Source organism: Hypanus sabinus, chromosome 11, assembly GCF_030144855.1.
Source record: "Hypanus sabinus isolate sHypSab1 chromosome 11, sHypSab1.hap1, whole genome shotgun sequence".
Taxonomy (NCBI): Eukaryota; Metazoa; Chordata; class Chondrichthyes; order Myliobatiformes; family Dasyatidae; genus Hypanus; species Hypanus sabinus.
The window spans coordinates 96,541,081-96,568,541 of NC_082716.1; the positions used below are offsets into that span (position 1 = coordinate 96,541,081).

At 40.1% G+C, this 27,461-nt stretch overlaps 1 protein-coding gene across 3 annotated transcripts in view; it reads right to left on the reverse strand.

Annotated features, from left to right (window-relative positions):
• LOC132402205 (rab GTPase-activating protein 1-like) overlaps positions 1 to 27,461 on the reverse strand; it is a 570,990-nt gene that overhangs the window by 424,820 nt on the left and 118,709 nt on the right. For all 3 annotated transcript variants that reach the window (XM_059984929.1, XM_059984928.1, XM_059984930.1), the window contains exon 11: positions 14,122 to 14,287. In XM_059984929.1, the coding sequence (XP_059840912.1) occupies positions 14,122 to 14,287 (166 nt within the window). The remainder of the gene's footprint in view (positions 1 to 14,121; positions 14,288 to 27,461) is intronic.

Below are 27,461 nucleotides of genomic sequence, written 5' to 3' on the forward strand. Positions count from 1 at the left end.
TTGGAATACTTTGAAAATCTTCTTTCGTTTAATTGGATGATTTAAACCATTAGTATTCCAAGACACAAAATTAATGGTCTGAGCCATAATTCTATAATCAACCCTTTGGTATAAAAAAGGTTAACCAACTTATAAACTCATGCACCCGGAAGAGGAACAAAAGTAGTGAGAAGACCCGGAAGTGACGACAACACAGACATATTTGAAGTTCAAAAACGGCCCAAATAAAAAAACTAACACAAACTGGTACAAAAAAAATAGAATTAGAAAACAGACCATCCCCCCACCCCCTGAGAAAAAGAGAAAAAGCCAAAATATTACTTAAAAAGAGAAAAAGTAAGACTAATCCTACCCCCATGTCAGCTGAAGAACACTCCATATAAAAAGGATATAAATAAAAGAATCACCCCAACTTTAAAAATTAAAATCGCTCTAATAAAAACCATATTTCTAAGTATAGTTAGTTGTAAAAAGAATAAAAATATAATCACTAAAAAAAAACTTATAAATCGGGCTCTGGCCCAGACAAAACAAAAAATATTTAAGCTAAGATAAGCGATGCATTGTACGAAAGAAACGCGAAAAATATAAACATAACACCATCTTAAGCAAAACCAAAAATCTTTTCCAAAAAACCACCATCTTAATCAAGGAAAAATTCACCTTCAAAGAATTAAAAATATACCTTCGAAGGAACAAAGTTAATAGACAAATATGTAGTTAAATGATTAAAGTGTATAAGGCAAAACAATTAATATGACGCAAACACACTTTAACTTAAGTATAAAGTGTAGGATGAACCTACACCAATAACCAGATTTTAATTCTGGTTTAAGAGATCGAGAACCATCTTACATGATCAGAATCGTTCATTTATTAGAGACTGGTGTCTGTAGCAGTAGGGAAGTTCTCCTCCAGGTATTTTCTCGCTTCTGAAGTTGAAATGAAAACCTGTCGTGGAGCATTCGACGGAGATATTCGAAGCTTCGCAGGGTATAGAAGCCCAGGTTTCAGATTTTTCTCATAACATTCAGCCATCAACGGTTTAAAAAGAAGCCTTCTTTTTAAAAGGTCTAGACTAAAATCTCCGATCAGGCGGAAGCAAAATTCTTTGAATTTAATCATTCCTGCTCGACGAGAAGCTCTTATAAGTTGTTCTTTGTCATGTACATAATGGAACCGGACAATTACCACCGAAGGTTTGTCTGTAGCACTCGGTGATCGACGCCGAATTCTATGTGCCCGTTCCAATAAAGGGGGGTTATTCGGGAAAATAGTCGGAAACGCTTCTTTTAAAAGTTGAGCAAAATATTTCGAAGGGTCATCTTTTTCTATGCCGTCTGGAAGACCAAGTATACGTAGGTTCTGTCTTCTGGACCGATTCTCAAAATCGTCACTCTTGGCTTTAAGGGCTTCCATCAGCTTAATGGTCGAAATTAAATCCTGTTGCAGTTTTCCAATAGTCAAATCTCGCTTCCGAGCATCTTCTTGCAGAGACACAATAAGAGCTTGTTGCTGTTTTAATTACTAAATCCGTCTTAACCATGTACTCTTGAAAAGCCTTTATATCTTCTTTAAAAAAATTGTTGTAGTTCAGCAAATTTTTTATCCAAAACCTCCATAAACAATTCAAAAGTTAATTGAGTTTGTTGTGTCGGAGCCTGCTTTTTTCCGTTACCGGGATTACGTCCGGGATCCCGTCCCTTAGACCTGAGAGACATTTCTGTTTGCATATCTTCAAAAGTTCACAACAAACTCTTGGCAGTAAATCCAAAAAAAATGAATAAAGAAACTTTCGGTATAGGTAAAAATAAGCTGAATAAGGGTGATCAAAGGTTAAAAAAAGTAAAGGTTATGGAGCGAATTCAAAACAGTACTCACTCCATGAGCGTTTCCAGCTGAGTCCGACTTCTACCTTGCTGAGGCCTCGTTGATACCTTCTCTTATTTACCCCTCGATCATGACCCCACTAAGGAGCACCAGGCCACTGTCTCCCATACCATCACCAACCTTATCAGCTCTGGGGATCTCCCATCCACTGCCACCAACCTCATAGTTTCCACACACTGCAATTCCCGTTTATACCTCCTACCCAAGATCCATAAACCTGCCTGTCCAGGTAGACCCATTGTCTCAGCTTGCTCCTGACCCACCAAACTCATTTCTGCATACCTCGACACTTTTATCCTCCCTTGTTCAATCCCTTCCCACCTATATTCATGACAATTCTCACGCTTTGCATTTTTTCAATGATTTTAAGCTCCCCGGCCCTCACCACCTTATTTTCATCATGGGTGTCCAGTCTCTATACACCTCTATCCCCCACCAGCAAGGTCTCAAAGCTCTCTGTTTCTTTTTGGAGTCCAGACCTAACCAGTTCCCCTCTACCACCTCTCTCCTCCATCTAGTGGAATTAGTCCTTACTCAAATAATTTCTCTTTTGGCTCCTCCCGCTTCTTCCAAACCAAAGGTGTAGCCATGGGGACCAGTATGTGTCCCAGCTATGCCTGCCTTTTTGTTCGCTTTGAGGAACAGTCCATGTTCCAAGTCTATACCGGTATCCATCCCCCACTTTTCCTTCACTACATCGACGACTGCATTGGTGCTGCCTCCTGCATGCATGTTGAGCTCATTGACTTCACTAACTATGCCTCCAATTTCACCCTGCCCTCAAATTTACCTGGTCCATTTCCGACACCTCCCTCCCCTTTCTTGATCTTTCTGTCTCCATCTCTGGAGATGGCTTATCTACTGATATCTACTATAAGCCTACGAACTCTCACAGCTACCTGGTCTATTCCTCTTTCCACCCTGTGTCTTGCAAAAATGCCATCCATTTCTCGCAATTTCTCCGTCTCTACCGCATCTACTCTCAGGATGAGGCTTTTCATTCCAGGACGAAGCAGATGTCTTCCTTTCTTAAAGAAAGGGGCTTCCCTTCCTCCACCATCAACTCTGCTCTCAAATGCATCTCTCCCATTTCACGCATATCTGCTCTCACCCCATCCGCCCGCCACCTCACTCAGGATAGGGTTCCCCCTGTCCTCACCTACCACTCCACCAGTCTCTGGGTCCAACGTAAAATTCTCCGTAACTTCCACCACCTCCAACGGGATCCCACTACAAAGCACATCTTTCCCTCCCCCCACCTTTCTGCTTTCCGCAGGGATCGCTCCCTACGCGACTCCCTTGTCCATTTGTCCCCCCCATCCCTTCTGGCATTTATCCTTGTAAGCAGAACAAGTGCTACACCTGCCCTTACACTTCCTCCCTCACCACCGTTCAGGGCCCCAGACAGTCCTTCCAGGTGAGGCTTCCTGTGAGGTAGCTGGTGTGATATACTACGCCGGGTGCAGCCTTCTATATATTGGTGAGACCCGACGCAGACTGGGAGACTGTTTCGCTGAACACCTACACTCTGTCCGCCAGAGAAAGCAGGACCTCCCAGTGCTCACACATTTTAATTCCATGTCCTATTCCCATTCTGATATGTCTATCCATGGCCTCCTCTACTGTCAAGATGAAGCCACACTCAGGTTGGAGGAACAACACCTTATATTCCGGCTGGGTAGCCTCCAGCCTGATGGCATGAACACTGACTTCTCAAACTTCTGTTAATCCCCCTCCTCCCCTTCTTACCCCATCACTATTTATTTATTCCTCCCCTTTTCTCTCTCCTTTTTTTCTTTCTCTGCCCCTCTCACAATCACTCCTTGCCCGTTCTCCATCTACCTCTGGTGCTCCCCTCCCCCTTTCTTTCTCCCTCGGTCTCCCATCCCATGATCCTTTCCCTTCTCCAGCTCTGTATCCCTTTTGCCAATCAACTTTCCAGCTCTTAGCTTTATCCCTCCCCCTCCTGTCTTCTCCTATCATTTCAGATTTCCTCCTCCCCCTCCCACTTTCATATCTCTTACTATCTTTTCTTTCAGTTAGTCCTGACAAAGGGTCTCAGCCCAAAACGTCAACTGTACCTCCCCCTATAAATGCTGCCTGGCCTGCTGCATTCCACCAGCATTTTGTGTGTTGAAGGAACATTAACTCTTCAATTTGCTTCCTTAGAAAAGAAATGCACTCTACCATCTTACCTCAGTCCCAATTCAGTACCCTCTTCAATTTAATTGTGCGACTCGTCACCAGGGAATTATTTTTCAGACCTTTACTGTTATGAAGGTGTAAAGACAGGAGTTTAACAAAGACCACATGAAATTTAATGCAGACAAGTTGCAATTTGGGATGACAAATCAGAGTGGGACTTACACAGTGAAAAGTAGGGCACTGAGGAATGCGGAAGTACAGAGGGATCTGGGAATACACATCCATAAATTCCTTGAAAGTGGCGTCCTCAGTGGCACTCACAGGAGATAGGGTAATAAAGAAAGCTTTAGGTACATTAACCTCCCTAAATCAAAGTACTAACTACTGGAGTCAGGATGTTATGTTGAAGTTATATAAAGCATTGGTGATGCTTAATTTGGAGTATTGTGTGCAGCTCCAATTACTTACCAACAAGAAAGATATCAAAAGATTGAAAGAGTACAGAGAAAATTTATAAGCATGTTGCCAGGACTTGAGTTATAGGGAAAGGTTGAATAGGTTAAAATTTTATTTCCTGGAGCTTAGGAGAACGAGGTATTCAAAATTAGGTGGGGTATAGATAGGGTAAATGAAAGCAGGCTTTTTCCACTGAGGTCGGGTGAGACTAGAACCAGATGTCATGGGTTAAGGGTGAAAGGTGAAATGTTTAAGGGGAACACAAGGGGGAACAGTCATAGATGAGCATGTCCCCACAAAATCATTCAGTCTTCCCCAACTAGAAGCCCTGGATGAACCATGAGATCCACAATCTGCTGAAGGCCAGATCAGAGGCATTCAAGTTTGGCAACCAAGAAAGCTATAAGAGATATGGCCTCCAGAAAGCCATCTCATGGGCAAAGTGACAATTCCAGACAAGCTTGAATGCTATCATTGCTTATAAAGTAATATCAAACAAAAATAGGTGACAACAGGGCTTCGCATCCAGATGAGCTCAATTCCTTCTATGTTCACTTTGATCGTAAAAACATAGAGGAACCATCACAAACTCCTACAGCCCCCAATGATCTTGTGATTTCAATCTCTGAGGCCAAAATGACAGTATCCTGTGGGTGAACCCACAGAAAACACCCAGCCCAGGTAGGGTACCTGGCAAAGTACTAAAGATCTGTACTGATCCACTGGCTGGAGTGTCCTCTGAGATCTTGTACCTCTCGCTTCGGAGGCTGAGGTACCCACCTGCTTTAAACAGGTTTCAATTATACTAGTGCCTAAGAAGAATGCGGTAACCTAACTCAATGATTATCATCTAATAGCACTTAAATCCATACTGATGAAGTGCTTTGAGAGGGTGGAGATGAAATATATTAACTCCTGCCTGAGAAGAAACTTGGATCTGCTCCAGTTTGCTTACCAGCACAACAGGTCCAAAGCAGATGCCACTTAAATGGCTCTCTACTGAACCCAAGAACATCTGGACAGCAAAGATGCATACATCAGCTTGCTCTTTATCAACTACAACATGACATTCAATACTATCACCCTTCAGAACAAATCAATAAGCTTCAAGACCTTGGCTTTAATACCACCTTGTGCAATTGGATCCTCGATTTCCTCACTTTTAAACCTCAATCATTTCAGATTAGCAACAAAATCTCCTCCACAATCTCCATCAGCACAGATACACCACAAAGCTCTACTCGCTTTGTACTTATGACTATGAGGCTAAGCACAGCACCAAGGCCATATTCAAGTTTGCTGATGACACTACTGTCATAAGTTGAATTAAAGATGGTGATGAATAAGAATATAAGAGGAAGAGTGAAAATCTGACCAGAACAACAACCTCTCACTCAATGTCTGTAAGACTAAAGAGTTGATTTTTGACTTCAGGAGGAGGAAATCAGAGGTCCATGAGCCAGTCTTCATTGTGGGATCAGAGGTCAGCAACTTTAAATTCCTCATTGTTATCACTTCAGATGACCTGTCCTGGGCCCAGCATGTAAGTGTAATTATGAAGAAAGCATGTCAGTGCTTCCTTAGGAGTTTGTGAAGATTCTGCATGACATCTAAAACTCTGACAAGTTTCTATAGATGCATGGTAGAAAGTATACACAGCCTTGTATGGAAACACCAACGCCCTTGAACAGAAAATCCTACAAAAAGTACTGGATACAGCCCAGGACATCATAGGTAAAGCCCTCCCTGGCATTGAAGACATTTACATGAAAGTGTTGCATAAAAAATAGAATCAACCATCAGGGACCCCCCACTACCCAGGTCATCTTCTCTTCTCGCTGCTGCAATCAGGAAGAAGGTACAAGAGCCTCAGGACTCACACCACTGGTTCAGGAACACTTATTACTCCTCAACTATCAAGCTATTGAACCAGAGGGAATAACTTCACTCAATTTCTTTTGCCCCATCACTGATCTGTTCCCACATCCTATGGACTCATTTTCAAGGACTCTTCATCTCATGCTTTCAATATTTATTGTTTATTTTTTAATTATCATTTCTTTTATATTTGCACACTTTGTTGTCTTTTGCACACTAAATGTTCAACCTGCTGGTGTGGTCTTTCATTGATTCTATTATGGATATTGGATTTATTACGTACATCCGCAAGAAAATAAACCTCAGGATTGTACATGGTAATATACATGTACTTTGATAATAAATTTTACTTTGAACCTCTTCACTCAGCAGGTGAAGAGTGGGTGAAATGAGCTGCCAGCAGAAGTGGTGGATGGGGGTTCAACTTAACACTTTAGAGAAATTTGGATAGGAGGGGTATGGAGGGTTATCGTCTGGGTACAGGTCAATGGGACTAGTCAGAATAATATTTTGGCAAGGACTAGATGGGCCAAAGGGACTGTTTCTGTTCTGTGGTATTCTATGCCTCTTTGACCTCTGCTCACATTTGTAAGAACAACAGCCCAGCTTTTGACTGAGTACGTTATAGCCTACTAGATCGAATATCAGCCAATTCAGCATTTAGCTACAGATGTATCGTGGAGAGCATTCTGACAGGCTCATCACTATCTGGTATGGAGGGGGGGGGGGGGCCTACTGTACAGGACTGGAAGAAGCTGCAGAGGGTTATAAATTTAGTTGGCTTCATCTTGGGTACTAGCCTACAAGGAGCTGTGTTTCAGAAAGGCAGCGTCCTTTACTAAGGACCTCCAGCACCCAGGGCATGCCCTTTTCTCACTGCTACCATCGGGTAGGAGGTACAGAAGCCTGAAGGCACACACTCAGTGATTCAGGACAGCTTCTTCGCCTCTGCCATCCAATTTCTAAATGGGCAGTGAACCCTTGAACACTACCTCTCTTTTTTAATACATATTACTTTTAATCTATTCAATATAAGTATACTGTGATTGATTTACTTATTTATTATCGTTATTATTTTTTTCTTCTATATTATGTATTGCATTGAACTGCTGCTGCTAAGTCAACAAATTTCACAACACATGCTAGTGATAATAAACCTGATTCTAAGCCACAGCTCCTTTTCTGTGAGCTGCTGCAGCTGCTTAATTTCACCTGACACTGCCATCACTTCTGTCACATAATATCTCCTGCCTTCTACCTTTGTTGTTCACTTCCCACCTGTCTCATTTCATTGCTCGCTTTATCTGTTTTCTTCTCTAACTTCTTCCAAAGCAAGGTCACCAAACTGAGCAAGAACCCTGCTTCTGACATGCCATTACATTTTTTTTTAAATTCTAGCATCTGTAATATTCTGCATTTGGATAATGAACAACTGAGAGTGCGTTTTTGGCAGACAATTCATGGCTACATGCGAATCAGGGACCCCATAATTAACTCATTCTCTTGAGAATACCAATGCAGCAATTGCATGAGCTCCATATCTAACTAGGTCTGAAAAGCAGATTCTTCTTTCCCCAAATAAAGGGCAATATGTTTGCCTATGTTTCTTACATTGTCAGAAAATGTATAAGTGACGTGTTTGTGTCTAAATCCAATAATTAATAAGAAACCATTTACCATTTTTTAACCAATTCAGGAGTGACATAGAAACTCAATGAAATCATGAAACAAACTGTTTTAATTAACCCCACTCTTCCAAGCAGCTTTAATTTCAACTGCCAAATCAACATCTTGCTGCAATGCTTTGGCCCAATTTCATTCATACAGAATATTCAAAGCTATCAAATTTTAATTTCCTATGAAATATTATCAGCCAGCTTCCCTCTGATTAATGATGCAGAACTATTCAATACACATTTATCTGTAGTTCCTATCTGCAATGTCATCGTACCATCATTAGTAATCCTTTTTTCACACCCATTTCTATTTCTCTTTTCCATTTCCTTAATTTTTTTTACTTCCACTTATTTCCTGCTCACTGGAGACAACATTCTGGGTGATTTTTAATTCTGTTTTCCACCACCATCAGTCTGATAAATTGCTATGTAGAGGCATGGGCACAATAAGGGACAAAATGACTGTGATGTTCTGTGAGGAATTGCAGGAGAGGCATGTTGTGTTGCTGAAAGACATCATTTGAGATATGAGGCCATTTACAAATGATTTTAAGGGGCTTGTTCCCTCTGCTCCTTCAAAGGTGCAATAAAACTAGAGCATGGATATGCTCCTCTAGCTGTCCTTCAGCTACAAGGTTTCTTGGGTCTAGGGAGTACTAGTGACAGCAAGTTAAATTAAGTACTGGTTCAAAATGGCGCCATTCAGCTTCAGAGTTTAGTTTCTAACAAACCTCACAAGAAAATTGGGTCATCAAACCTCTAATGCACCTCTCTAGAAAGGTGGATGCATCCCTTAAACATCTGGAAGTTTATCTTCTTCCCCCCATTCAGTCAGAGACTTGGGGAAAAAGAAGAGGTGTGTGGTTACAAATCAGGATTGCTCATACCATCACTGCTTGCTGCGCCACACATTTCTTCAAGGGGAAGGGACAAATTCTAAGCATCAGAATTACTAACAATGTTCTCTTAGAGGCCAGGTAATCTTCCATTTACTAAGAACATCTGATCTCCAGACCTGCAGTTATCAGACTGGATAACTTTTGATCTGCCAATTTAGTTCATCATGGCCTTTGCATATTGTTTACTGGCACTGTGCTTTCTCTCTTACTGCAACACTATATTTTGCATTTTGTTTCTCTTTTTTTCTACATGTATGGCATACAAACTGTTTTAACTGTATTTCAGTACACGTGACAATAAACCATTTCACTTCCTCTACCCTCTCCCATGCCTTTACATTCATAAAAACAGGTAGCCCATTGGCAGGAGGTGAATACTATATATTAAATTTAAATTTTCTCCTGTTTGAGAATGCAGCTAAAAACTATTTCCCATTTTCTTATAAAACAGGATGGGCTGTTTAACCTATCGAGTCCATACAGATTCTTAAGAATCTGATCAACCCAATTCCCTCACATTTCCCTATGACCTATTCTCTTCTGCCTGCCCATCCTCCCCAGACTCAACCACCCACCTCCATTAAGGGCAATACACAATTTGTTTACCAACTCTTTGAATAAGAGAGGAAATCAGGGAAGCTGAGGCAGCTGCAGGGACAATGTACTAACTTCGCACAGACAGCATTGGAGGTTAGGAGTGAACCAGTGTTGCTAGAGATGCCAGGCAGCAGCACTACCTGCTGCACTACATGTTGCCCAAACAACAGGTTGGCAGTTTCATGCAATTTCTTTTGCTAAGGTTTCTAAGTGATAGATCCAGTGGTCTCATTCCAGTTATTAGTGTGCAAGACTATTTGACCCTTGAACATTACTTTAATTAATACATTTCACAATTTTCTTAAGCATAGAAAGCTATTTTAACTTGACGTCAATTCTAGTTCACAGAACAATCCTGTCCCTCAGTGATTTCTCCTGCAATCTTTCCTCCCCACATTTCAATCACCACCACACTCCCAGTCAAACGTGCCCACCCCCACAACCATACATTAGGGGTGATTTATTGGCAGCTAACTAACCCACAACTTCCGCATCCTTGGGATATGGGAGGAAGCCAGAGCACTTGGATTGCCAAGACACAGTAGCCTGCATTGTGTGGGTGTGGACATGGTATGCCAAAGAGCTGATTCTATGCCATACAATTCTGAAACCAGAAAAGTTGGAGGAAACCCACACAGTCATATGAAGATAAGTCAAATTCCACAAAGCAGTAGGATTGAACACGAGTTGCTACAGCTTTGATGCAAATATTTTTCTGTGCCATTGTTACTATCCATTGTTAGATGACAGTACTTCTTCCCTCTTCTACCAACCTGATTTTTTCAGGTAGAGGAAGGATAGGAGCAGAGAGTGTTTTATCATTGAGCAGGTAAACCTGCTCTCCTGGTTCTACATCACTTGGTAACATTAACTTAAGAAAACTTCAGGTAAAGCTTTCAGTTTCATTTTGTCTATGTTGATAATTTTGGGCAAACTAGGGGGTGTCTGGGATTTATTATCGTAAAAGAGGTTATGGGGTTTAAAAAAAGATGATCACAGGAGGAAGACTTATACTAAATAATAACTTAGACGGACCTGGGCAAAAATTCTGTTAAACCATTGAGAAACAAGTATGAGCAAAGGTAGAACAGGTAGATAATATGAAGGTGGCACAGGATACTTCTGCTCATTAGCCAGCAGACAGAATATAAGAGGAGGAAGGTTATGGTACACCGTTATATAATAATAATTAGGCTACAAGCTGGAGATACATGTGCAGTTCTACACACTGTAAGAAGAATATGATTTATTTTCAATAATGAGACTGGACAGACTGGATTTGTTTTCCTTGGGAGTGGAAGAGGGTGGTGGGAGGTTGGGTCTAAGAGAGGTTTACAAAATTACAAGAGTAAAGAGAAGAGAAAGTTTTCCCCATAGTGTATCTGGAGAGAACAGATCTATCTAGGGTTTAAGAGAGAATCAGGTGAGGCAATTGTGAGGTTAAGAGCCCATCTTAACATGCAAGTTCAATAGTTCCACCCCACTGTTATAACACTTTTGAATGGTCACCTAGTATGGTAAAATGGACTTGTCCTTACAATCTACTTCATTTTGGCCAATGCATTTCTTGTCTGCCTGCACTGTAGTTTCTCTGTACTGTAATACTTCATTCTGCATTCTGTTATTGCTTTCCTCTTGTACTACCTCAATGCACTGATGTGATGAAATGATCGCTGTAGATGGCATGCAAAGATTTTCACTATTCCTCCATACATGTGACAACAATAAACCTATTTACCTTTTCACCCAGAGGTGGTTTACACCTCAAAAACACTTCCTGAGGGAATGGAGGCAGGGAAAGTCACTTGAATTGCATTTGCAAAGACCAAGTATAGATCAATGGGATTCTTACAGACATGTTTTTGGACATGATGAGCCAAAGGGCCTGTTTCTGGGTTGTATGATTCTGTCATTGAACGACAAGTTACATCTGTTGACAGGGAACAAATTAATAATAATTCAACGTGGCACTGAATAATTGCAGCATGGGTGGAATGAAAAAGGACAATTTTCTAGTTATAGCTGTGTCACAATTAGTGAATGTACATCATATAATCTTCAAAGTCTAACCACATGATATATTAATTATACTGTCCAATGTACATTGCAAACTAACTTCATTCAGCTAACTAATCATTCAGAACTAGTATAGATAGCTCATTTCTGTGCTTCAATCCTGTTGTGTTAGTTACCTAATGATGTATACCAAGCAATTGCTGCATTGGAGATAATGGTATTGAAATATTTTTGACCAATTTTACTCTTCAATCATTCAGTAACAAATTCACACCACAACTTGTGGAAATTTAAATAGAGGATCACTCAAACAAGAACAAAATAATAACTGCAGAGGCCAAGACTGCAGATGCTGGAACATGGAGCAACAATCTACTGGAGGAACTCAGCAGGGTGAGCAGCAAATGTGAGAGAGAACGGAATTATCAACGCTTCAAGTCCAACCCCATGCCAGGACCCAAAGTAAACTAGAAACGACATGGAAAATGTTGAAAACACTGGCCAGGCAGCAATGGAAAGAGAAACAGGTAACATCTGGGAGTCTTATCAGATTGTCATTTAAAGATATAAAGGCATAGAAGGAAAAATATTTTAATAAGTCACTAATTATTTGCTTTGAATATGCACAGGAAAAGAAGTTCAACTCTAGGTATAAAAGTAATTAAAGAAAGTAAGTATATCTAAAGAGGCAGTGCATCTAGGGACTAAACAAAAGGTTAGTAAAAGAATATTGAAGACTTTGAATTCTGGTAAAAAGGGAAAAGTTACTGACTACAAATATATGCTCCAGTTATTGACAGAAAACATTATAATGTAAAATATAAAGCGGAGACTCACTGAACATTCTCCCTCAATTAAAATATATTAACAATTCATTAAAAGGAGAAATCGGGGCATAGCAGTAGGTAGCACTTCAAGACATGAACAAAATTTTGAAAGAAAAACAGAATCATTAGAAATTTCAAGTCAGGCAGCACCTGTGGAAAGGGTCAACATTTCAGACTGAAAACAGAGGTTTTTAAAATTTTCATTGTGTTTTTAGGCCATCATTCGCAAACCCAAACACGGATGCTCTCTTCTCACTGCTACCATCAAGAAGGTGGTACAGCAGCCTTAGGACTCACACCATCAAGTTCAGGAACAGTTATTACCCCTCAACCATCAGGCTCTTGAACCAAAGGGGATAACTTCACTCAACCCCTTCAACTCAACTTGCCCCTTCATTGAAATGTTCCCAAAAACTACGGATTCACTCTCACAGACTCTTCACCTCAGGTTCTCAATATTTATTGCTTATTTATTTATTATTATTTCTTTCTTTTTTTATTTGCAGCTTGATGTTGTTTGTACACTGGCCAAACCCAAGTTTGTGTGGCATTTCATTGATTTAGTTATGGTTATTACTCTATTGATTTATTGAATATGCCCATGGGAAAATGTATCTCATTCATTAATGACATATATGTACTTCAATAATAAAATTGCTTTGAATATTTTCTGTTACTCTATTACATCGTATTTGATATGTGTTCAGTGTTGTAGTATGAGAAATGCAGCAGCCAATTTCTACAGCAATCTCTCACAAACACTGTGATAATCAACCAATAATCAGCTTTATGACCACAAAACACAGAAGCAGAATTAAGCCATTCGGTTCAACCAGTTTACCTTGCCATTCAGTCATGGCTGATTTATTTTCCCTCTCAACCCCATTTTCTTCTCTTCTCCCTATAACCCTTAACAATTTATTAAGAACCTATGATCTTCTATTTTAAATATATCCAATATAACTTGACCTAAACAGCCATTTGTGGCAATTAACTTCACAAATTCTCCATCCTCTGGTCAAAGAAATTCTATCTCATCTCTGTCTAGAGGGATGCCCTTGAGGCTGTGCACTCTCATCCTGGACTCTGCCACTATTGGAAATATCTTCTGCAAGTCCGCTCCATTTAAGCCTTGCAATATTTGGTAGGTTTCAATGAGATAGTCCTTCATTCGTCTAAACTCCAGCAACTACAGGCCCAGAGAAATTAAACAAACATTCTATATGAAGGATATTATTGTGTTGGGAGGTTCACCATGATGGCTGGATTGGAGGACTTTGGCTAAAGAGACAGACTGAGTACTCTGAACTTGTTTTCCTTTGAGCAATGGAGGTTGAGTGAAGACCTGATACTAGTACAGAAGATTATAAGAGGTACAAATACGGTACCCAGTCAGAATATCTTTCTCCATAGTAAAGGCATCAGAAACAAGAAGGCATATGTTCAAAAGGGAGAGTTTTAAAGAAAGTCTGAAGAGTGGTTGTTTTCCCACACAGAGAATGATTGATATCTTGAATGTGTTGCTACATAAGGTGGGAATCAGATGAAAATACTATGTTTAATGGGCATTTAGTAGGCAAGGCGTAGAAGGATAAAGTCTTAAAATAACAATAACATCCAAATTAAATTCTTTTCATTCAGTATTAGAAGGTTTGGGTGGTCTTTATTTCCAATCTTCTATTTTTCACAAGTAGACTCACAGCTCTACTTAAGAACAAAAAGTATGTCTTTACGTACCTTTTTCTTCCTCATCATCCTGGGGCGAAAGGGTCACACTGGTTTGTCTCCCAAGATATAGCATGAAGCCAGTTGCAAATGCAGTTCTTCCCCTCTCAGATTGCTTCTGCAGTGACACCACTTCATACATTGTGTCAACACTGCTGCCATGGTTTCTGCCTTCTGACTGCAATGGAGAAATAACAAGCTATTTGAGCACAGCAGTTTTCTTTTGAGGCTATGAAAATGGTCAGCCACTGAAACTGTACAATAATCATGATTATTTGGCATACTACATAGCTCTGAGTTTGTTAAATACCCAGTGTAACCTGCCAACATTCCGTGTATAGATCAATAAACAGAATCCATCAGATCACAATAACAAGATCACTAAACCAGGATATGATGACCTGGACATTCTCACATCTTTCAGTGGCACTGTGTTGTTCATAATTTGGTTGCTGTCTTCCAGCTGAATTTTCTAATCAGTGTTTTAGAAATGGTTCCCAGGTAACCCATGCTTGCCAAGTCGAGTCATAGGCACTCACTACCAGGGGTGGGAAAGGGAGACAGACTGAAAAAGAGGAGCAGGTTGGTGGGAGACATTTGTGTTCCAGTTACTTCATACAAGGTCAAAGCTCAACTTCTCACATCCTTAACTGAAAGAGTGAATGACTTGGAGTTCCATCTCCCCATGTGTGCAAATAAATGTCACTGACCAGGCCCTTCGGCTCAGCTCAACAAGGCCAACCAAGTTTCCTAACTGAGCTAGCCCTTCTTGTCTGCATCTCTTTAAATCTTTCTTATCTACGCACCTGTCCAAGTAATTTTTTAAATGTTGGAATTCAATCCACCTTCATCACTTCCATATATCCACCACAGTTATGTGAAAAACATAACTCTCAAGTACACTTTAAACCTTTCCTAATAGGTTTTTCACACAAAACTTTTGACCTCTTAAGTTTTATGCATCTCTACCCTGGAAAAAAGACTAATCATCTATCTTATCTATACCCTTCATGATTTTATAAAGGTCACATCACAACCTCCTATGCTCCAAGGAAAGTCCACCTCCTACATTCCAGTATCATCTGTGTACTGAAAATTAATTAGAGTGGGGTGATTCAGAGTGGAAACAAGGGCTCCAAAATCAGAATAAGAATTACAAAGAAATGCTTACATATTGTGAAATATGTTGTTTTCCAGCAGCAGTACAGTGCCATACATCAAAATATTTGAGCTACAATGAGAAATATAAATAAAAAATAAGTAGTGCAAAAAGAGAGTAAAAAGCAGTGAGACAGTGTTCATGGAGCATTAAGAAATCTGATGGCAGAGGAGAAGAAGCTGTTCCTCAAAAGCTGAGTGTGTCTTCAGGCTCCTGTACTTCCTTTGAAATGATACCACTAGACCTTAAGACATAGGAGCAGAATTAGACCATTCAGCCCATCAAGTCTCTCTGCTATTCCATCATGGCTGATCCTAAATCCCACTCAACCCCACACACCTGGCTTCTCACCATATCCTTTGAATCCCTGACCGATCAGGAAACAATCAACTTCCACCTTAAATATACCCACGGACTTGGCCTCCACCGCAGTCTGTGGCAGAGCATTCCACAGATTCACTACTCTCCGGCTAAAAAGATTCTTTCTTACCTCTGTTCTAAAAGGTTCAATTTTGAGGCTGTGTCCTCTCATTCTGGATACCCCCACCATAGGAAACATCCACTCTATCAACTTTCAGTAGGTTTCAATGAGATACCCACACATCTTCAAAATTCCAGTGAGTACAGGCCCAAATCTGCCAAACCCTCCTCATATGTTAAACCCCCTCATTCCTAGAATCATCCCTTGAACCTCCTCTAGACTCTCTCCAATGACCACACATCCTTTCTGAGAAATGGGGCCCAAAACTGTTGACAATACTTCAAGTGTGACCTGACTAGTGTCTTGTAAAGGCTCAACATTATCTCCTTGCTTTTATATTCTATTCCATTTGAAATAAATGTCAATGTTGCATTTGCCTTCAGACTCAACCTGTAAATTAACCTTCTGGGAGTCTTACACAAGGACTCCTAGATCCCTCTGCACCTCTGATGTTTGAACCTTCTCCCCATTTAGATAATAATTTGCACTATTGTTCCTTTTACCAAAATGCATTATCATACATTTCCCAACACTGTATTCCATCTCAAACAAGAGAATACCTGCAGATGCTGGAAATCCCAGCAACACACACAAAATGGTGGAGGAACTCGGTGGGCCAGACAATATCTAGCAAAAGAGTACAGTTGACCTTTTAGGCCGAAACCTTCTGCAGGACTGGAGGAAAAATGCTGAAGAGTAGATTTAAATGGACGGGGAGGGGAAAGAGAAACACAAGATGATGGGAGAAGCCTGAAGGGGGAGGAATGAAGTAAAGAGCTGGGAAGTAAATTGCTGAAAGAGACAGAAGGCCATGGAAGAAAGAAAAGGAAAGAGCATCAGAGAAAGGTGATGGGCAGGCAAGAGGGTAAGGTGAGAAAGGGAAAGGGGGATGGGAAATGGTGAAGAGGGGTTGGGGGGCATTACTGGAAGTTCAAGAAATAAACGTTCATGCCATCAGGTTGGAGGCTAACAAAACGGAATACAAGGTGTTGTTCCTCAAACCCAAGTGTGGCCTCATCACGACAGTGATGAGATGCAGTTGAGGGCAGCGTTGATGGTGGAGGAAGGGAAGCCCCTTTCTTTGAAAGAAGAGGATATCTCCTTCGTTCTAGAATGAAAACCCTCATCCTGAGAGCAGATGCGGCAGAGATGGAGGAATTGAGAGAAGGGGATGCCATTTTTACAAGTAACAGGGTGGGAAGAAGTAGCTGTTAAGAGTTCGTGGGATTATAATAGGTATGTCTCCAGAGATAGAGACAGGGAGATTGAGAAAGGTGGGGTCGGAAAAGGACCAGGTAAATTTGAGGACAGGGTGGAAGTTGGAGGCAAAGTGGATGAAGCAGCACCAATGCAGTCATCGATGAAGCGTAGAAAAAGTGAAGGATGGTCACCAGTGTAGGCTTGGAACATGTCTGTTTCACATAGCCAACGTGCGGGCAGGCATAGCTGGGACCTATGCGAGTGCCCATGGCTACACCTTTCGTTTGAAGGGAGCCAGAGGAGCCAAAGGAGAAATTATTGTGAGTGAGGACAAGTTCCGCTAGGTGATGGGCTTTTTTTCTCTATTCCTGCCAAAGGATTTCGGTCCCAAATGTTGACTTTATTCCATCTGCCACTTTTTTGCCCATTCTTTCAATTTGTCTAAGTCCTGCTGCAATCACATTGCTTCCTCAGCACTATCTATCCCTCCACCTATCTTCATATCATCTGCAAACCGTGCCACAAAGCTATCAATTCCATTATCAAAATCATTAACAAATGTGAAAAGTAGTAGTCCCAATACTGACCCCTTAGGAACACCACTATTCATTGGCAGCCAACCAGAAAAGTTCCCTTTTATTCCCTCTCACTGCCTCCTGCCTGTCAGCCGTTCCTCTATCCATGCCAGTGTCTTTCCTGTAAAGCCATAAGATTCTATCATGTTAAGCAGCTTCATGTGTGACACTTTATCTTCAGCCTTCTGAAAATCCAAGTAAGTGACATCTGCTGCCTCTCCTTCGTCCATCCTGCCTGTTACTTCCTTGAAGAACTCAAACAGATTTGTCAGGCAAGATTTCCCTTTACAGAAACTATGCTGACTTTGACTTATTTTATCATTAGCCTCCTGAAACCTCATCCTTTCCCAACCACTCAGGTTAAGTTAACTGGCTTAAATTTCTTTTCTTTTACCTTCCTTCCTTGTTAAAGAATGGAGTGACATTTGCTATCTTCCAGTCCTTCAAGACCATGCCAGAATCAAGTGAATCTTGAAAGATCATGACACTGCATCCGTAATCTCCTCAGTAACCTTTCACAGGACTCTGGGATGTAGTTCCTCTGGTTCAGGTGACTTATCCGTTTTAAGACCTTTGAGTTTGCCTAGCACTTTTTCCTTTATAATAGCAACTGCGTTCACTTCTGCTTCCTGACACTCGTGGACTTCTGGCACACTGCTAGTGTCATCCACAGTGAAGACAGATGCAAAGTACCCATTAAGTTCATCTGCCATTTCTTTGTCTCCCATTACTACCTCAACAGCATCACTTTCAAGTGATCCACTATCAACTCTCACCTCCCTTTTACTCTTTATATAACTGAAAAAACCTCTGGTATCCTGCTTTATATTATTGGCTAGTTTGCCCTCACATTTCATCTTTTCCCTTCAAGATGGCATGCCCTGTTCTGAAGATGCCCTCAATACTGGAAAAATTAGAGTTCATGATGGTGCTGGCTGAGTTTGCAACCTTCAGCAGCTTTTTCTGCTCCTGTGTAGTGGCCTCTCCATACCAAATGGAGCTGCAACCAGTAGGAATGCCCTTCACTGTACATCTATAGAAATTTGCTAGAGTTCTACACCCCCAGTCTTGGAGTAGTTCGAGGAGTATCTCTGCTTTCCCCAGATTCAGGCTCTGCTTCACTCTGTCTCCCTGCATGTGGTCTCTCTCTTTCTCTCACAAACACCTTCAAGCCCTGTATAAAAGCCAAGTGCACAACAGATTATAGCTTTCAGTGGGCACAAAGAGCATTCTGAACAAGAGACTTAAAAATCCCATTTGACACTGAAGTTGCATACCCCAGCAAGTAATACAAAGCTTACAAAATGGAAACTCAAAAAGATACACTACATATAATTGGCAGAGCAGAGCTATACTTGTATGCATTTAGGTGATACAAAATGGAAAATCCTAACATCAACACAAAACCCAAACATGCACAAATGCAGTGCAGAAAACATAGACAGTTACACAGCATAAGCGAGATTAGTAAGCAGAGAAAATGGAAAAGCAACAGATTCCAACATAGGCAAGCAGAGGGACAACATCAAAAGGGTCTCAGAGACATATACTTACACAACAGAAGGCAAGACTTGGGACTGACTGATACAACTGATAAACTGTTATAACAGAGGGTGAAGTTTAGTAACTTGAATGGCAATTTACTTGCCTGCTCCCTGGAGTCTTCATCAAAGACTGCCACAGGTGGAAAGTAATCAGTTCGGATAGGGCTTTTACACACAAGAACCCACCAGACCTGGATCACACTGCCCTCTTCAGTTCAATAAACTTATAGCTTGTTTTCCAAGGTTGTGTTAAACAACTTTACAATCAGTAAGTTTAGTCATTGAGAAATATAGCACAGAAACAGGCCCTTTGAGAGTCATCAACCACCCAAATACACTAATTCGATTGAAATTCTTCTCACATTCTCACAAACTCCTCCCCATTTACCATTCACCTGCACACAAGTAGCAAAACTCCCCAGACCTTGATCGAGTACATCTTCAGACTTTGTGGGAGGCTAGAGACAAAATTGCAGAGAACCTTGTGGAGATATTTGCTTCATCGGTAGACACTTAATGTGAAGTTCGCAAAGACTATAAGGTGGCTAATGCCTATTTGGCAGCTCAGTCAATGGTGAGGGTGCACTTGGAGTAAAGTGTACCATTTTGGTCATCCTGTTTTAGGAGAAATGTGATTAATTTGGAAAAGAGTTCATAAAGATTTATAAGGATGTTGCCGAGACTAGAAGGCTTAATATATAGGGAAAGTTTGGTTAAGTTAGGTCTTTATTCCTTGGAATGCAGGAGAATGTGATGCGGCCTTACAGAAGTGTTTAAGATTATGAGAGGCATAGATAAAGTGAATGGTGACAGTCTTTTCCCCAGGGCAGGTGAGTCCAAAACTAGGGAACATACGTTTAGGGTGAGAGTAAAAAGATTTAAAACAGACCTGAGGGGCAACTTTTTCCATGCAGAGGGAGGAGTGTATATGGAACAAGCTACTAAATGGTTGCGACAATAACAATAGTATCATTTAAGAAGCACCTAGATAGGCATATAGAGGGCCAGGGCTTAAAGAGCTGCGGGCCAAATGCTAGTTGGGTGAGTATCTTTGTTGGGCATTGACTAGTTAGCCCTGTATCCACGCTGCATTCCTAAACAATTCTAGAGGCAATTTGCTCTGGTCAAATATCCTATAAACCTGCACATCTTTGGGATATGGAGGAAACCAGAGCACCTAGCTATAAGGAGGATGTGCAAACATTGAACAGTGGACACCCAAGGTTAGGATAGAACCAGGTAACTGGAGCTGCCCAGGAATGACACCAAGATCAGAAGTCTTCAAGTTGAATATCACATTAAAATTGGTATACAAAGTGAAGACGGAGGGAGGTGACTACACCTTGATGGAGTGCAGCTCAGAGTGGGAATTGTGGGACAAAAGTGCAGTGATCCTGGGGATTACATGGTTATGCCGAAGGTATTTATTTCTGTCACCATCAGTATGAGACCAAAATGGAAAACCACCTCCTGATGCCAGGGTGAAGAACATTACAGAAAGGGTGATGAATGTTCTGCAAGGATAAATGGGGAAGGAAGCATATTGGCCATGAGATGACATGCTACCTGTGAGAATGTAGAGTTTCTACCGTCAAACCTTTACAAAGCAGAAATTGGTAATGGTGGTATTAAATATGTGAAGGGTAATCTCAGGCTATAGGTTTGTAAATAAGTATTATTCAGCTTGGTGAGCTTAGCTATCAGAGATGTAATATTGCAACTTATCCCACTAGGAGCTATTTATTGCTATTTGGCAAGGAATTCAAGAACAATATTCTTTACACCATGAAGACCAAGTTAAGGTTTCTAATATTTGAAGCTCTTAGTTCTCATCCTGGTTAAAAGTATTACACTAGACTACACAATGTTCAGGTCAGAGCCTCTCGTCTTTACCTGCTCTTGATACTAAATACAATCAGCTCTGCATCAAGTGTCACCTCAAGCAATTATTTGGTCTTTTCTTGTATCAGGAGACACAACAAACAGCAAATGCTAGAACCTACAGCAAAATGTCTGACTCTCTGAGTTCCTCCAGCAGCTTGTTTTTTTTTGCTCAAGACTCATGAGTTGCTTGTAAAGCAGAAAACTAGCAGCTGCAGTTTGGCACCTCTTGATGGCAAATGTTCAATGTTGAGGGAGTGTTGTATTGTTTAGATGTGACATCTCTGGTCAATGTAAAAAGATCCACAGCCCATTGGAAAAAGCTTAGACAGCCTGGCTACGCTTAACAACCTTGCTCTCAGAAGGACTGTAATGTGCTAAATTGGCTGCTCAGGTTTTTGCACTGTAACTGATCTTAAAGGGGTAAAAAACAATTTACAGCATCTGAATGCTGAACTTCGATAAAAAAAAAGCTCATAACCTAAAAAAAATGATGATGGTGAATGGCAAAAAGCACAGGAGTCCAACAATTTATTGAGAACTGTGAAGTGCACGAGTTCTGCAGTACTGTGAAGATCACCCAGTGATCCAATCTGCTGTGAGCCAAGAACAGACTGAATCAATCAGCGCACACTAGACGGACTATGATCTCAACCATGATTCTGTCTTTTACATGTCCTTGACTCCATCCCATAGTAAACTTTCACATCCAGTCCAAGGTAGCAAAAAGATCAAAAAGGCCATATCAACTGAGAATCAAAATAACGTGGGGAGCAGGTAGTATCATCACTGAAGTTCTAAAAGCTGGTGAAGAGGAACTTCAGACTCAAATTCATAGCCTCATTCCCAGAAGCAGAACCTGCTGCAGGATGCTGCAAATGTGACCACCTTCAGAAAAAGGAGAAGTCTTACTGTGGTTACGTAAGATAGGTCATCTCAAGTGTTCTCTTCAACTGCCAAGATGACCTCTTGTGTCCAAGATGTCATTCCCCAAATCAAAGTGTGGATTTTATCCAGCACAAAGGACAATCAATTTTATCTTCACTGTGCAAAAACACCAAGAGAAATGCATGGAGCAGTATGAACCATGATACAAGTTTTTAATTCAGCTGTGACCTATCCAATACCTACTACAGCATGCAAACTGCAATTTTGTTGATAGATCTCATCATGGACTTCACCTCAATGCAGTCCTAAGGTGAACAAGTGATCTTTCTAATCCTTTTTCCAATCCTTCCTTCAATATTCCAAAGGAGCTCCAAGCTTAAATTCTGTATGGAGCTTATCTGCAGGGTGAACATGGAAACTATTTAATCTACGTCACCTCCCCATTAGACCCACAACAACACCAACCTCAATGATCAAACTGCAGGACACAGTCAATGCATGCATTTGCACATGTTCAGAGACCAATCTCTCATTTACTTACAAAGTGTATGAGAGAATGTGCTTTACACAAATATTCAGAGGCTGAATATCCCCTACTCCATTGTAAAACACAGAGATACAACCTACACCCAAGACTTCATCAACAAATTCTTCCAAACGTACTGGCAGTATAAGTACCCTCTTCCATTTTAACATAGAGTCTTAGCAAACTACAGCACAGAAACAAGCTCTCCAGCCCGTCCAGACCACACCAAACCATTTCCTAGAACTGAGGTTGTACTCTGTTAGATTAGATTGTTTTCTAGACTGTTTAATTGTTATTTTCTTGCACTTTAACAATTAAGGGTCTGTTTGTATTTTATATGTATGTTTCCTACTGGCCACAGTATGTATATGCAGTTGTTCAGTGTGTCCCCTGGTAGTTACACTGCTGTGAGTCTAGAAAATTCTGGAAGCTTCTCTTGGTACTGCTTTATCTGAATGGGACCTGTGGAAATTGTGGTTAGGCAAGGATTAGAGACAATGTCCAGGCAAGGATAAGCTATGGGAGTTGTAGTCAAATGAAACTACCAGAGACACCTCTACTTACTACAGACAAGGTAGGCAGGGTTGACAGCAACAGTGTGTACTCAAGCTAGACAAATGAGGTCTCCATAGTAAAACTTTTCCAGAATGGTCTTCCTAAAAAATAGTGTCCCTTTACACAATAAAGGTGTTGGAGACAGACGAGATCAGAATCAGAATTAGGATTATCACGAGTATGTGTCATGAAAAATGTTAACTTAGCAGCATCAGTACAATGCAATACTTGTATATGATAAAATAGGAAGAAAAAATAAATCAATTACAGCAAATAGATAAATATATTAGATATAAAATAGTGCAAACCAATAATATATTTAAAAAGTGAGTTAGTGTTCATGGGTTCAAAGTCTATCTATAAATCAGATGGCAGAGGGGAAGAAGCTGTCCCTGAATTGCTGAGTGCGTGCCTTCAGGCTTCTGTACCCCCTTCTTGATGGTAGCAATGAGAAGAGGGCGTATCCTGCATGATGGGGGTCCTTAATAATGGATGTCATCTTTCTGATCCACTGCTCCTTGAAGATGCCTTGGAGAATATGGAAGCTAGTACCAAAAATGGAGCTGACTAATTTTACAACTCTCTATAGCTTCTTTCAGTCCTATGCAGTAGCCCCCTTTCCCCTCATACTATACTGTGATGCAGCTGTCAGAATGCTCTCCACAGTACATCTATAATAGCTATACTAGAGTGTTCTAGGTGACAAACCAAATCTCTTAAAACTCCTAATGAAGTATAGATGCTGTCTTGCCTTCTTTATAGCTGCATTGATATGTTGAGACCAGATGAGACCCTCAGAGATCTTGACATCCAGGAACTTGAAATTGCTTACTCTCTCCACTTCTGATCCCTCTATGAGCATTGGTTGGTGTTCCTTCCTAAAGTCTACAATCAGCTTTTCATCTTAATGACATTGAGTGCAAGGTTTTGCTGTGACACCACTCAACTAGCTGGTATAACTTGCTCCTGTACATTCTCTCATCACCGTCTGAGATGCTACCAACAATGGTTGTATCATCAGCAAATTTATAAATGGGATTTGAGCTACAGTAGCTCATGGGTATAGAGTGAGTTGAGCAGTGAGCTAAGCACACACCCTGAGATGTGCCAGTGTTGATCATCAGCAAGGAGGAGATATTATCACCAATCCACACAGATTGTGGGCCTTCCGTTTAGTAAGTCAAGGATCCAATTACAGAGGGAGGTACAGAGACCCACTATCAATCAGGGGTTTGGGAATTATGTTGTTAAACGCTGATCTATAGCCAACAAATAGCATCCTGACATAGGTATTTGTATTATCCAGGTGATCTAAAGCCATGTGAAGAGCCATTGAGAATGGGTCTGCCGTAGACCTATTGTGGAAATAGGCAAATTATAGTAGGTCCAGATCCTTGACGAGGCAGGAGTTTTCTCTAGCCACCAACTTCTCTAAGTAATTCATCACTATAAATTTACAAGGGTGTTGCCTAGATTGGGGAGCATGTCTTATGAGAACAGGTTGAGTGAACTCAGCCTTTTCTCCTTGGAGCAACGGAGGATGAGAGCTGACCTGATAGAGGCGTATAAGATGATGAGAGGTATTGATTGTGTGGATAGTCAGAGGCTTTTTCCCAGGGCTGAAATGGCTAACAGGAGAAGACTCAATTTTAAGGTGCTTGGAAGTAGAGGAGATGTCCGGGGTAAGTTTTTTTAACGCAGAGAGTGGTCAGTGCATGGAATGGGCTGCCGGCAACAGTGGTAGAGGCAGATACGATGGGGTTTTTTAAGAGACTCCTGGATAGGTACATGGAGCTCAGAAAAATAGAGGGCTATTGGTAACACTAGGTAATTTTTTTTTGTAATTTATTTTTTATTCAAGTTCATCTTCAAACAAACATTTCCATAAGATGTATTTCAGATATTGTACATATATATCATATAGTCATATATAACCATACAACATATAACAATTACAGCACGAAAAAGGCCATCTCGGCCCTTCTAGTCTGTGCTGAACGTTTACTCTCACCTAGTCCCACTGACCTGCACTCAGTCCATAACCCTCCATTCCTTTCCTGTCCATATACCTATCCGATTTTTTTAACTGATAATATCGAACCTGCCTCCACCACTTCTACTGAAAGCTCGTTCCGCACAGTTACCACTCTCTGAGTAAAGAAGTTTCCCCTCCTGTTACCCCTAAATTTTTGCCCCTTAACTCTCAACTCATATCCTCTTGTTTGAATCTCCCCTACTCTTAATGGAAAAAGCCTATCCACGTCAACTCTATCTATCCCCCTCATAATTCTAAATACCTCTATCAAGTCCCCCCTCAACCTTCTAAGCTCCAAAGAATAAACACCTAACTTGTTCAACCTTTCTCTGTAACTTAGGTGCTGAAACCCAGGTAACATTCTAGTAAATCTTCTCTGTACTCTCTCTATTTTGTTGACATCTTCCTATAATTCGGTGACCAGAACTGTACACAATACTCCAAATTTGGCCTCACCAATGCCTTGTACAATTTTAACATTAGATCCCAACTCCTCTACTCAATGCTCTGATTTAAAAGCCAGCATACCATAAGCTTTCTTCACCACCCTAGCCACATGAGATTCCACCTTCAGGGAACTATGCACCATTATTATGCCACAAATCTGCACATAATATTTATCTGAGGTATACACTTATAGAGAGGATAGAAAGAACAAGCGAAAGGAGAAAACTGTACAAGTAGGGAGTGATTTTTTTTAACAACATATTCATTGATTTGTGAGAATAAAATCAGGCCTATGAGGTGTTATGCAGTTAAACCATTTTTCCCGGTATGAATCAAATTGTTCCAACTTATGATTAACAGATGCTATTACCTTACCCATTTTGTAAATGTCATTGGAATTTCCATCCATGCGTTTAAAAATGGTTGGGCTCTCCTGTGATAACCATTTCCAAGTAAGAGTCAGCAGTATATTCATTAAATATTTATCTCTTTTCAACCATTCTTGAGGTACATACCCAGAATATATGGTCTTACTTTCTTAGGGTACTTCACACCTAAAGATGACTTGTAGGGCATTGTGTCTCTCACTCCAATAGTCTTTGATAACGGGACATTCGCAGAAAATATGATAATAATTTCCACTATTTCTCCAGCAAACAGGGAGGTTACTATCATAATGGAATTTCTGAGAGGGTGTAATAAAATATCTTATCAAGTTTTTCCATCCAAACTCCCTCCATTTCTGTGAACTGGTACACTTCCATTAGTACCTCCATATTATTGCCCATTCTTCCTCAGATATAATTATCCCTCCTTCCTTCTCCCATTTTGTTTTAATGTATGAAGTCAAATGTGTTTTAAGATTTGACAAACCATTATACACGCTTGAAATCATCCTACTACCATTATCTGAATTATATGCTTTTCTAAATAGCTCTATCAAACATGTACTTGCCTTGGTTGCATTTTTAACCGTCCTATTAACATATTGTCACATCTGTAAATACCGATAAAAAGTCTTGTTTTTCCTAATGTGTTTCTCTTTAAGCATTTCATTCTTTCTTTCTAAATCTTTTTATTAATATTAGTAATATGGACAGAATACAGATGATATATTGATAAAGAAATTACCAACATACACATTCCATTACATATGAAAAAACATACATAATAGTTACAATATAAATGAGTTTACCAAGACATAAGCCATAAGATATATGTATGGACATAGTAAATCTAAATATTTCATAATGTATAATATAAAAAAAACAGAAAAAAGAAAGAAAAAAAAACAAAAAAAAAATTTATATAATGCAAAACTAACTAATCTAATCTAATAACTATAACTAATAAGTAATATAAAAGAAAGAAAAACAAACAAAAGAGAAGTAGAAAAAAAAAAGTGGGCTGTTTATAATATCTCACAAAAATAAGTATTCATCAATGCCATCACTTCCGGTCCTCTCAAAATACATAAGCTAAAAGCTAGGATATCAAGTGTACTTGGCACAGGGTCATATTACATCATATGAAAATGTTGAATAAATGGTCTCCATAACTTTTCAAATTTAATAGAAGTCTCAAAAGTACCACTTCTAATTTTTTCTAAATTTAAACATAACATAGTTTGAGAGAACCAATTAAATACAGTGGGAGGATCAATTTCTTTCCAATTCAACAATATAGATCTTCTAGCCATCAGAGTTAGAAATGCAATCATTCGACGGGCTGAAGAAGATAAATGCTGTGAATCTAACATTGGTAAACCAAAAATTGCGGTAATAGGATGAGGTTGTAAATCAATATTCAAAACCGCAGAAATAATATCAAAAATATCTTTCCAATATTTCTCCAAAAATGAACACGACCAAAACATGTGAGTTAAAGACGCAATTTCAGAATGACATCTATCACAAATAGGACTTATATGAGAGTAAAAACGAGCTAATTTATCCTTGGACATATGGGCCCTATGTACGACCTTAAATTGTATTAGTGAATGTTTGGCACATAACGATGATGTATTAACTAATTGAAGAATTCTATCCCAATTCTCACTAG